We start from the raw sequence: 13,331 nt of genomic DNA, 5'->3' as shown, positions 1-13,331 counted from the left end.
TTTGGATTGTCCACTTGCCACGTCACTTGCCACGTCAGCTGCCACGTCACTTGCCACAAGATGTGGATTGTCCACTTGTCACATCACCTGCCACATCATTTGCCACATCACCTGCCACGTCACCTGCCACAAGTTGTGGATTGTCCACTTGCCACGTCACTTGCCACATCACCTGCCACGTCACTTGCCATGTCATCTGCCACAAGTTGTGGATTGTCCAACTGCCACGTCACCTGCCACAAGTTGTGGATTGTCCACTTGCCACGTGACTTGCCACATCACCTGCCACGTCACTTGCCACGTCACCTGCCACAAGTTTTGGATTGTCCACTTGCCACGTCACTTGCCACGTCACTTGCCACAAGTTGGGGATTGTCCACTTGCCACATCACCTGCCACGTCACCTGTCACAAGTTGTGGATTGTCCACTTGCCACATCACTTGCCACCTGCCATGTCACTTGCCACAAGCTGTGGATTGTCCACTTGCCACGTCACTTGCCACGTCACCTGCCACGTCACTTGCCACGTCACCTGCCACAAGTTTTGGATTGTCCACTTGCCACATCACTTGCCACGTCAGCTGCCACGTCACTTGCCACAAGATGTGGATTGTCCACTTGTCACATCACCTGCCACATCACTTGCCACATCACCTGCCACATCACCTGCCACAAGTTGTGGATTGTCCACTTGCCACGTCACTTGCCACATCACCTGCCACGTCACTTGCCACGAGATGTGGATTGTCCACTTGCCACGTCACCTGCCACGTCACCTGCCACAAGTTTTGGATTGTCCACTTGCCACGTCACTTGCCACGTCACTTGCCACAAGATGTGGATTGTCCACTTGTCACATCACCTGCCACATCACTTGCCACATCACCTGCCACGTCACCTGCCACAAGTTGTGGATTGTCCACTTGCCACGTCACTTGCCACATCACCTGCCACGAGATGTGGATTGTCCACTTGCCACGTCACTTGCCACGTCACCTGCCACATCACCTGCCACAAGTTTTGGATTGTCCACTTGCCACGTCACTTGCCACGTCAGCTGCCACGTCACTTGCCACAAGATGTGGATTGTCCACTTGTCACATCACCTGCCACATCACTTGCCACATCACCTGCCACGTCACCTGCCACAAGTTGTGGATTATCCACTTGCCACGTCACTTGCCACATCACCTGCCACGTCACTTGCCACGAGATGTGGATTGTCCACTTGCCACGTCACTTGCCACGTCACCTGCCACATCACTTGCCACGTCACCTGCCACAAGTTTTGGATTGTCCACTTGCCACGTCACTTGCCACGTCAGCTGCCACGTCACTTGCCACGTCAGCTGCCACGTCACTTGCCACGTCACTTGCCACAGTGGTGTAGTGGTTAGCACTCTCACCTAGCAGTAAGAAGGGTCGCTGGTTCAAATCCCAACCACGACACTACCTGCCTGGAGTTTGCATGTTCTCCCTGTGCCTGCGTGGGTTTCCTCCGGGTACTCCGGTTTCCTCCCACACTCCAAAGACATGCAGGTAGGTTAATTGGCTTCTGTCCAAAATTGGCCCTAGTATAAGAATGGGGACCTTGGATTGTGGGCTTCTTGAGGGTAGGACCAATGTGAGTGTGCAATGTACAGGGATAGGGATAATTGTAGACACTCACTCAGGTTGAACTGGATGGACTGGTGTCTTTATTCAACCTTGCTAACTATGAAACTATAACTATGAAACTATGTAGATTGTCCACTTGTCACATCACCTGCCACATCACTTGCCACATCACCTGCCACAAGTTGTGGATTGTCCACTTGCCATGTCACTTGCCACATCACCTGCCACGTCACTTGCCACAAGATGTGGATTGTCCACTTTCCACGTCACCTGCCATGCCACCTGCCACAAGTTGTGGATTGTCCACTTGCCACGTCACCAGCCACATCACCTGCCACATCACCTGCCACAAGTTGTGGATTTTCCACTTGCCACACCACTTTCCACGTCACGTGCCACGTCACCTGCCACGTCACCTGCCACAAGATGTGGATTGTCCACTTGCCACGTCACCAGCCACATCACCTGCCACAAGTTGTGGATTGTCCACTTGCCACATCACTTTCCACGTCACCTGCCACGTCACCTGCCACAAGTTGTGGATTGTCCACTTGCCACGTCCCTTGCCACGTCCCCTGCCACGTCACCTGCCACAAGTGGATTGTCCACTTGCCACATCACTTGCCACATCACCTGCCACAAGTTGTGGATTGTCCACTTGCCACGTCACCTGACACAAGTTGTGGATTGTCCACTCGCCACGTCACTTGCCACATCCCCTGCCACAAGTGGATTGTCCACTTGCCACGTCACTTGCCACGTCCCCTGCCACAAGTGGATTGTCCACTTGCCACGTCACCTGCCACGTCACCTGCCACAAGTTATGGATTGTCCACTTGCCACGTCACATGCCAGTCACCTGCCACAAGTTTTTGATTTTCCACTTGCCACGTCACCTGCCAGGTCACTTGCCGCGTCACCTGCCAGTTCACTTGCCACAAGTTGTGGATTGTCCACTTTCCACGTCACTTGCCACTTCACCTGCCACGTCACTTGCCACAAGTTGTGGATTGTCCACTTGCCACATCACTTGCCACCTGCCATGTCACTTGCCACAAGTTGTGGATTGTCCACTTGCCACGTCACTTGCCACAAGTTGTGGATTGTCCACTTGCAATTGCAATTGTTTAAAATATTTTTCTAATGGTTTTTCATCATTTGCAATCATTTTTGAGATTTTTAATGTAAAAAAAAAGGTCACCTTTAAAAACGCATATAAACGCAAACGCGGCTAAACGCGGTAGCGACGTTTTGCCGCGTTTTGCCGCGTTTTGCGTCTGAAACGTGGAAATTTTTGCTTCTGAACGCATTTTTTTGCTTCTGGAAAAACGAGATTAAACGCAACTGCATAAAAACGGAAAAAAACGAGACTGTGTGCATGGACACATAGGATAACATTGAATGAGTTCAGGGGCAGTTGAAAAAACTGTCCAACTGCATCTGAACGCGCGTTTAACTGCGTCTCGTGTGCATGAGGCCTTACACGCAAAGTCTATTCCATTGACAAATTGTTACAATGTTTATAATTAAGTTCAACTGATAAAGAATGTTTTGATTCTTGGCAGACTGCTCAGTTTCTCTCTTCCTTTCCTTTGAGGGCTGTGGTGTAGTGTCACATTTTGCTGCCTATCACAGGATGCTGCGGAAGTGACGTTGTTGTGTACTGCGCATGCGCGATGCGTTCCAAACACTCGCGCTGTGCGTTCCAACATAGTTTCGGCAATACAGTTCAGCGAAACCATCACATAATGTTACGGAAGTGATGTTACACACAACACAAACACTGGGCCATTCGTTACAACACTAATACTTCCCTTGTTACCTAGTAGGTTTTGCATTGCTGGGACTTGTAGTGCCTATCCTGAGCTACATGCTTCAATGTTCAGTGTCCTCATCCCTATCCCCATGCTTCAATGTTCAGTGTCCTCATCCTTATCCCCGAGCTTCAATGTTCAGTGTCCTCATCCTTATCCCCATGCTTCGATGTTCAGTGTCCTCATCGAAGCAGGGGGATAAGGATGAGGACACTGAACATTGAAGCACAGGGATAAGGATGAGGACACTGAACATTGAAGATCGGGGATAAGGATGAGGACACTGAACATTGAAGCACAGGGATAAGGATGAGGACACTGAACATTGAAGCACGGGGATAAGGATGGACACTGAACATTGAAGCTGGGGGATAAGGATGGACACTGAACATTGAAGCTCGGGGATAAGGATGAGGACACTGAACATTGAAGCATGTAGCTCAGGATAGGCACTACAAGTCCCAGCAATGCAAAACCTACTAGGTAACAAGGGAAGTATTAGTGTTGTAACGAACGGCCCAGTGTTTGTGTTGTGTGTAACATCACTTCCGTAACATTATGTGATGGTTTCGCTGAACTGTATTGCCGAAACTATGTTGGAACGCACGGCGCGAGTGTTTGGAACGCATCGCGCATGCGCAGTACACAACAACGTCACTTCCGCAGCATCCTGTGATAGGCAGCAAACTGTGACACTACAGTGGCTTCAGAAGAGCAGAGAGAATTCTTTGCATAGAAAGAATTGTGAAAGATTTTAGTCAAGATTGCGTTGATTCTTGACGATTAATTGTGCAGCTCTAACATGTGTGTTTACTCCTCTTTCAGCATAATTACATCACTATAAGGCTCAGTTCACACTAGTGCGATGCGAGAACCCATGCAAATCCAGCACAGGTTCCCGCATCACACCGACTCGCAGGCATTTTACACTGCCCTATGCGAACCGCTGGGAGTGTCAATACAAAGTTAATGACACCTCCAGATCGGCTCGCATATCACAGTGCAAACTGTGAGTTCAGACATGGATCGGATCGCATCGCATGGGTGTTCACACAGCCTAAGGCTCGGTTCGCACTGGTGCGTTGTGCGAGATTTTTTCACATGAATCGTATGCGATTTTTTGTGCAATGCAAATTCAGCCATACAGATTTTATGGCTGAATTTGCGTCGCATTCGGGCCAAAGTCGCGTAGGACCCTTTTTTTGGTCTGCACCAGAATTGGCGTTCATTCCCATGTGACCTGATTCATGTTTGAACTGACAGTTCGCACTGCAATATATGAAATTGATCTGAGGGTGTCATTTAACTTTGTATTGACACCCACAGCGGGTTGCATATGGCAGTGTGCGAGTCGGGTGCGATGCGGGAACCCATGCTGGATTCACATGGGTTCTAGCATCGCACCAGTGTGAACTGAGCCTGAGTGAGTATATTACAATACTGGCAATGAAGAAGAGTTTTACTAATCTATATGCTTGCACACATTTACTCGCCCTATACACAACATTACTGTACTCGGGTATTTACACTCAGTTTTTTGGCCCCTTGCAGACAGGCGTCACAAGTTGCTGAGTAAACATCAGTAAATTATGGCACCCGTGGGCAAGGGGCCTTAAGGAAGTTTAAAAATAACAGATTAACCACTTGACCTCTGGAAGATTTACCCCCTTTTATGACCAGGCCATTTTTTGCGATACAGCACTGCGTTACTTTAATTGACAATTGTGCGCTCATGCAACACTGTACCCAAATAAAATGTATACAATAAAAGAAGACCTGTCTAGGCAGACATCTCAATGCATCCTACCTGCTGATGGAAACAGGTGCTGGCTCTGCATGTTTAACCACTAGGCATCCACGCTATAGCCAAAAGACGGCTACAGCGCAGACTCCAATTGCTGGGAGGACATCCCTGGACGTCCTACTGTTTACTTCCCCAATGCGCTCTGCCGCGAGCATGCATCGGGAAAGTTCTGTGTTGGCCGTGTCCCTTGGACACAACCAATCACAGATCGTGCTAAATGGGCAATCACTGTGGCCATTTAGCAGTCGATCGCAGTGTCCAATGGCTCTCATCGCCGGTTCTCCCTTCTCACACAGACAGCGTGAGGAGGGATAACGAATGGCTGCAGCGTCAGTGAGTAAAAAAAAAAAAAGGGAAAATAAAGTGCCTACAGCAGATGTCAGTGCCATCTGTCCCTAGTGCCACGTATAAGTGCCATCTGTCATCAGTGCCACGTATTAGTGCCATCTGTTGTCAGTGTCACATGTCATCAGTGCCACGTATCAGTGCCATCTGTCATCAGTGTCATCTGTCATCAGTGCCACATATCAGTGTCATCTGTCATCAGTGCCACTTATCAGTGTCATCTGTCATCAGTGCCACTTATCAGTCCCATCTGTCATCAGTGTCACATGTCATCAGTGCCATGTATTAGTGCCATCTGTCATCAGTGCCACGGATTAGTATCATCTGTCATCAGTGCCACATATTAGTGGCATCTGTCATCAGTGTCACGTGCCATCTGTTATCAGTGCCACCTGTCAGTGTCACATGCCATCTGTCATCAATGTCACGTGTCATCAGTGCCATGTATCAGTGCCATCTGTCATCAGCCACGTCGGTGTCACGTGTCATTGTCCTGGTGCTCCAGGGCCTTCAAAAGCCTAATAGGTTGTCAAGAAGTTAGATGTGTCATTTATGCTCCTAGAACACGTGATGGTGCTCCCTGCATGTTGGGCCTCTCTATGTGTCTTTGTGGTATACACATGTGAAAGAAATAACCTATTACAATGACAATTTTGTTAAAAATAAAAAATAAAATCTTCATTTTGAAAATAATTGTGGGAAAAAAATGACAAAATCAAAAACCTCACCATGCCTCTTACTAAATACCTTGGAATGTCTACTTTCAAAAAAAGGGGTCATTTGGGGGCTATTTGTACTTTCCTGACTTGTTCGGGTCACAAGAAATGAGATAGGCCACCAGTACATCAGGTGTGATCAATTTTTTATGATTTGCACCACAGCTTGTAGACTCGCTAACTTTCACAATGACCAAATATCCACTCATTTGGGTTATTTTTACCAAATATATGTAGCAGTATAAATTGTGGCCAAAATGTATGACGACAAATTAATAATTTGCAAAATGTTATCACAGAAACGGAGTATTTTTTTTCATTTATAGCGCAAAAAATAAAAAACCCAGAGGTGATCGAATACCACCAAAAGAATGCTCTATTTATATGAAAAAAGGACAAAAAAAACCATTTGGGTACAGTGTTGCATGACTGAGTAATTGTCATTCAAAGTGTGAGAGCACCGAAAGCTGAAAATTGGTCTGGTCACGAGGGGGGTTTAAGTGCCCAGTTGTCAAGTGGTTAAATAAAATTAATGTCCTTTTTTCTCACTAAGACCCCTTTCATACTGGGGCGCTTTGCAGGCGCTACATCGCTAAAAATAGCGCTTGCAAAGCGCCCTGAAAGAGCTGCTGCTGTGTGTCCAATGTGAAAGCCTCGAGGGCTTTCACACTGGAGCGGTGCGCTGGCAGGACGGTAAAAAAAGTCCTGCAAGCAGCATCTTTGGAGCGGTGTATACACCACTCCTGCTCATTGAAATCAGTGGGGCAGTGCGGCTATACCGCTGGCATAGCGCTGCTGTAGCAGCGCTTTGCGGTGGTCTTAACCCTTTCTCGGCCACTAGCGGGGGTAAAAGCGCCCCGCTAGCGGCCAAATAGCACTGCAAAAATGACGGGTAAAGTGCTGCTAAAAATAGCCGTGTTTTACCGCCGACACCGCCCCTGCCCCAGTTTGAAAGGGGTCAACCTGCTTTTTTTTTTTTTTTTTTTTTTTTTTTTTGCGCTATAAACAAAAAAGACAGACATTCTGAAAAAAAAAAAAATATTTACTTTTATGCTATACAATTTTTCCAATAAAAGAAAAAAACTGAAAAAAAAATTTTTTTTTTTCATAAATTTAGCCCAATATGTATTCTGCAACAAGTTTTTGGCAAAACAAAAATCCCAATAAACATACACTATTTTACCAAAAGTATTGGGGTGCCTGCTTTTACATGCACATGAACTTTAATGGCAGCCGTAGGGTTCAATATTGAATTGGCCCACCCTTTGCAGCTATAACAGCTTCAACTCTTCTGGGAAGGCTGTCCACAAGGTTTAGGAGTGTGTCTATGGGAATGTTTGATCTTTCTTCCAGATGTGCATTTGTGAGGTCAGGCACTGATGTTGGATGAGAAGGCCTGGCTCCCAGTTCCGCTATAATTTATCCCAAAGTGTTCTATAGAGTTGAGATGAGGACCCTGTGTAGACCATCCCAAACTCGCTCCTTCCTATCTTTATGGATCTTGCTTTGTGCACTGGTGCTTAGTCATGTTGAAACATGTAGGGGCCATCCCCAAACTGTTCCCATAAAGTTGGGAGCATGAAATTGCCCGAAATGTCTTAGTATGCTGACACATTAAGAGTTCTCTTCACTGGAACTAAGGGACCAAGTCCAACCCCTGAAAACCAACCCCACACCATAATCCCCCCTCCACCAAATGATTTGGACCATTCCCCAAATCAAGGTCCATAAAGACATGGATGAGCATGTTTGGGGTGGAGGAACTTGACTGGCCTGCACAGAGTCCTGACCTCAACCCAATAGAACACCTTTGTAATGAATTAGAGCGCAGACTGCGAGCCAGGGCTTATCGTCCACTTCAGTGCCTGACCTCACAAATGCGCTTCTGGAAGAATGGTCAAACATTCCCATAGACACACTCCTAAACCCTGTGGACAGCCTTCCCAGAAGAGTTGTAGCTGCAAAGGGTGGGCTAGTTCAATATTGAACCCTACTGACTAATGTAGCGTACACACAATCGGAATTCAAGCCAGAAAAAGACAAATGAGAGCTTTTCATCGGAAAATGTGACCGTGTGTATGCTCCATCGGAATTTAGCTGTCCGAATTTCCGCCAGACAAATATTGATAGCATGTTCTCAATTTTCCCAACGGAAAAACTTTCTATCGGAAATTCCGATCGTGTGCATGCAATTCCGACACGCCAAAAATTACGCATGCTCAGGTTCAACTACGAGACAGAAGCTATTGGCTACTGGCGATTGAACTTCCTTTTTCTAGTCCAGTGGTACGTGTTGTACGTCACTGCGTTCGTGTTTGTTGACCGACAATTGTGTGCTGTTAGTATGCAAGACAAAATCCAGGCACACGCCCTTCGGGCAAAAGTCTGGCACTTTGTCTGCCAAAAATCCGATCGTGTGTACAAGGCTTTAGTATAGCCAGACACTGCAAGATTTATCTTATTTAGTCAGTGGGCTGAATGAGAAAAAATCACCAGATTCCTCCACTCAGCCGTGTGGATGGAGGAATCGGCACTGCTGGCTATTATATTGATTGGATGCAGCCACTATTCAGCCATTGTTTCCACCTAGCTTAGTAAATCTTGAGTCTATTTTTTGTTAAGCCAGGTGGTGCCTACAGGGAAACCCACAGTTGTCTATGGCCAGCTTAACAATAATGATCAGCTTTGGTTGGTGTGCCATTTTTTTTTTATTTTTATTTTTTTATTTCCTATTTGAAACACCTCCAAGTGTGTCAGGTGTAGAACATTCTTTGGTAGCAGTAGAGGGTGAAGACCAATGGCACGGGCAGCAAGACAGGTAAGTGTTTACTGGGTTCTTTAACTGGAAATTCTTTGTCATTTCTTTCAGTAGCAAAAAGAGTCTCTTTAAAAGAAATGTTGGCTGCTCATTCTGCTAGTTGCATTGATGTCATACTGACCCTTTAGCTTCAGTGCTTTCTGTGTCTGTGACCAGGACAAATATGCTGCTGAAAGTGATGTTCCACCTACAAAAAAAAAAATGCTTAAAATTCTTAAAAAAAATAAAATAAAATAAAAAACATTTGGAAAATTATTTTTTAACTCACCTCTAAATGCCTGTTGCTAGGGGGTCCCTCGTAGTCTGCCTCCTTCAGTGCCTGGGCACCTGACGTCACTTCCCCTTGGTGCAGGAAGAGCTCAGCTCCGCCCCCTCCCTCCTGCCAGTCACCTGGGACACGTGACAGGTCCCAGATGACTGCGTAGCCAATCGCGCCGCTCACGCATGCGCCCACCATTGCAATGCCGGCGCCACCGAGAGGGGGTGGGACAAGCGGGGCTTCGTTCCCCCGCATCGCTGGACCCTGGAACAGGTAAGTGTCTGATTATTAAAAGTCAGCAGCTGCAGTATTTGTAGCTGCTGACTTTACATTTTATTTTTTTATTTTTTTATTTTTTTTAGGGGAAACTCCTCTTTAAGTCCTGAATTAAAGTGGTTCTACAGCTAAAACATGTTTACCTTAATGCATTCCCTACGTTAAAATAAAATAGTTTTTAAGACATGCTGTGCCCCATTACCCCTCTAAACACTTAACTGACTCCTGGTTCGACCCAGCGCTGTGCCCAGCTGCAGTCTTCCCTCAAGGGCTGACAGGCAGCAGCTGTAGCCATTGGCTCCCGCTGCTGTCAGTCAAATCCAGTGAGGCGGGAGCAAGGTGGGGCCAAGTTGCTTTGTGTGTGTGTGTGTGTGTGTGTGTGTGTGTGTGTGTGTGTGTGTGTCAGTGGACGCACACAGCCCGGAGCGAGAGCAAGCCTGCAGACGCACCTCCATAGGAAGCGGCTTCCCATGGGGGTGCACCAAGAAGAGAAGAAGCCCAGAGTACCAGCGAGGGACCCCAGAAGAGGAGGTTCAGGCTGCTCTGTGCAATATCATTGCACAGAGCAGGTAAGTGTAACATATTTGTTAATTAAAAAAAAAAAAACAGACTTTACAATCACTTTAAGTCAGTTTGGGGCTCAGGTAGTATTGAAATTGGAGACAGAAAACATTTTCAGATGGCGCTTAGAAATGGCACATACATTTCTCCCCTTTTAATATGAAATGTATATAAACTCATATAAGCCAAAGTGCGAAATGCATCACAACCAACCAGAGTTTATATTTTATTTACTGAGTTGAATATATAATTTTCTTGAAATTTGAATATATATTTCAGCCCAGTGACAAGGTGGAGTATTATGAATGTTGTCTATTACTGGAATACATACAATGCATTTTAATTTATATAAAAAAAAATAAAAAAAACTTCTTTTTTTTTTTCTTGTTTAGATTAAAGAAGGAAGGTATACAGAAGCAGTCCATATACTTAGCATTGAACTGCAGAAACAGTATCGGGTAAGATATTATCTTGTTAAAATTCTATTCCTAAAGCAGGTTAAATCATTTAAAAACAATAGTAGCACTTTAGGGGAAGATGTATGAATGTGCCAGGCCATGTTCACTGCACTGGATCCCTTCTATTATGTAGATGTGTGAACTGGGACACTTTGGGCTCATTCACATCTAAGTGGTTTCTCTTGTGCGTTTACAGCTCAGGTAAGCCTTGTAGTACTCCCCTTAACGTTTGACCGCTCATGTCTCACTGTTAGGTTGCATTCACTCTTGAGCGTTTTTCCATGGCCCGTGTGATCAGTCAAAGACAGACGGTGACAGACCGCGCCACTGCGTGGCCCCGCGATCCAGGAGGACATCATATGACATATCGAGGAGGGGTTTATACAGGCGTCATCTGCCCATAGGCCAGATGGGAGCTGGTTAATGATAACCAGCAGACACATTTAAAGCTGGCCATAGACTAGTCCTTTGGTATTTTTTTTCCTGCCTGCTGGCAAAAAAAAAAGATTCCTCCATCCATACAAATGAGGTAGATGAAGAAATCTCCCGCCCAGTGAGATAACTGTATAATTGTATTTTGACAGCGGGACTCTCCACCGTCCAAATACAGTGGCTGCAGCTGCTGATTTACAAAAGTTTTCCAACATTTCCATTTTGACAGAAGTTGATCCAACAACTGACTTCCGCAGAACAGGGACAGCCACATATGGATCGAAATTTGGTCATTCTCTGCTGAACCAGACAAACTTTGATGCTTCTATGGCCAGCTTAGGTTTGTGTCAGAAACCAAGAAACAGACTGAGACAGAAGTACAATCAAATCACACTTGTTTATTAATAAAAATAAAAAGGTAAATAGAAAAAATCGTAGTCAAGCATAGCCAGAGTCCTGTAGCCAGATCGGGTAGTCAGCCAGTCCAAAGTTCATTAACCAGATCAGCCAGGCCGAAAGTCAAGGATCCAAGGAGAGCAACTGCAAGCAGGATAAGAAGCCAGGTGGGATGTCAGCAAGCCAGTCTTGAAACAAACAGCAGGAGATGGTTCCCTGTGATGTGACCAACGCGAAGGCAAATGAAAAAGTGAGCAGGAAGGCTTTAAATAGGCAGGTCAGACGAGCATCATTGGGAACAGCTGGTAACTGTGGAAAGAGAAGAGAGCTGGCAATTAGCTGACAGCTGAGCGGCCAGCCCAGAGGAGGAAGGGCTAAGCCAGCCCTCACAGTTTGATAACTCTATAAGTATACTTCTCTAAAGAATAATGTGATAGTAGAGTATGAACCATGTCCTAGTCTAAACAAAGTTCACATGGTCTTTATAGGATTGCCGAGAGATTTTCCAAAATGCAGAGTATTCATCAGTCCACACTAGGACAAACCATCTACAATTAAAGGAGGAGATACTATGCTGATGCCACTTTCCTTAGTAGTGGCAATCCTGTAAAGATCAAAGCAAAAGCATAAAATGAGATTATGATGGAGAACTAATGGGCAAAGGATTTTCAAAAATCTTGTGAACGTGTGTTTGTCCAAGGGACCGCTGTCAGAGAAACCCTAATACCGCGTACACACGACCAGACTTTTTTGACAGACTAGGTCCGACTGTCTTCCCGACTGACTTTTGGTGGAGGTCCGATGGGCTTTCTGAATGAAATGGACTTGGCCACACACGACCAGACTAAGTCTGTTCGAAAGTCCGTTCATTTTGAACGTGATGACGTAAACGGGACTAAACAAGAAAGTTCAATAGCCAGTAGCCAATAGCTGCCCTTGCATCGTATTTGGTCCGTCGGACTAGCACACAGACGAGCGGTTTTCCCCATTTTTAGTCCGTTGACGATAGATTTGAAACATGTTTTATTTCTAGGTCCGTTGGACTTTTGGGGAAAAAAAAGTCCGCTGGAGCCCACGCATGACTGAATTGTCCGACGGATTCTGGTCCGCCGGACCAAGTCTGCCGGAAAGTCAGATTGTGTGTACGCGGCATTAGAATTGATTCACTACAGATCACAACCTAACTGACCAAAAAAAGTCTCTTAAAAAAAAAAAAAAAGCACATGAAACGCAAGCCATCTGCAACAATGGTTTGGGGATGGATAAAATAAAAGCTAAACAATATAGGGGAAACAACTTAAAGTAGAGCTATTGGCAAAATCTTTTTTATTTTATTTTGAATAGAGCAGAGGATTATAACCCCTGTCAGATACTTTTTTCACCATCTGTGTCCCATTGCAAAGATTTTCCTTCACCTCCTGTCCCATAGCTAATTCCTTGGGGACCCCCAGCTCACCAGAACTAGTGTCCCCCTTGGATGATTTTCCCTCTATTACCTTCCTGGGGACAACCCAAAATTTGTGATTTTCTTTTACTTTCAATGATAATGGTAAACAGGACAAATGGAGAGGGTACTGACAGTTCTAATCCCTCTCCACTCTATCCAAAAAATGTTTTGCTTTGAGGCTGGGCTCAAACTGCTCCAACACTGAAGTCATAAGACTTCCAATCTGACTTTGCCCTGTGACTTCATGTCCGGCTCCCATGCAACTTTAATGTGACTTCAATGAACGGTATCCGACTTTGAGATGATTGCGACTTGTCCTTTGACCAATTAAAACAATTCCTTTTCTTCGAGCTACGACAGGGGACATTTTTCATTTTTAATAAAGGA

General features: G+C 45.6%; 1 protein-coding gene across 2 annotated transcripts in view; it reads left to right on the top strand.

The window, feature by feature from the left end:
• Window positions 1-13,331, top strand: part of LOC143996469 (intraflagellar transport protein 70A) — an 88,747-nt gene that overhangs the window by 5,949 nt on the left and 69,467 nt on the right. For both annotated transcript variants that reach the window (XM_077491528.1, XM_077491527.1), the window contains exon 2: window positions 10,604-10,669. In XM_077491528.1, coding sequence (XP_077347654.1) covers window positions 10,604-10,669 — 66 coding nt within the window. The remainder of the gene's footprint in view (window positions 1-10,603; window positions 10,670-13,331) is intronic.

The sequence above is a fragment of the Lithobates pipiens genome, unplaced genomic scaffold (genome assembly GCF_037356315.1).
Source record: "Lithobates pipiens isolate NorthernLeopardFrog02 unplaced genomic scaffold, aLitPip1_a1.2 Scaffold_19, whole genome shotgun sequence".
In the NCBI taxonomy this organism is placed as follows: Eukaryota; Metazoa; Chordata; class Amphibia; order Anura; family Ranidae; genus Lithobates; species Lithobates pipiens.
Note: the sequence above shows the minus strand (reverse complement) of the source record. Positions and strands in the feature narration are given on the sequence as shown.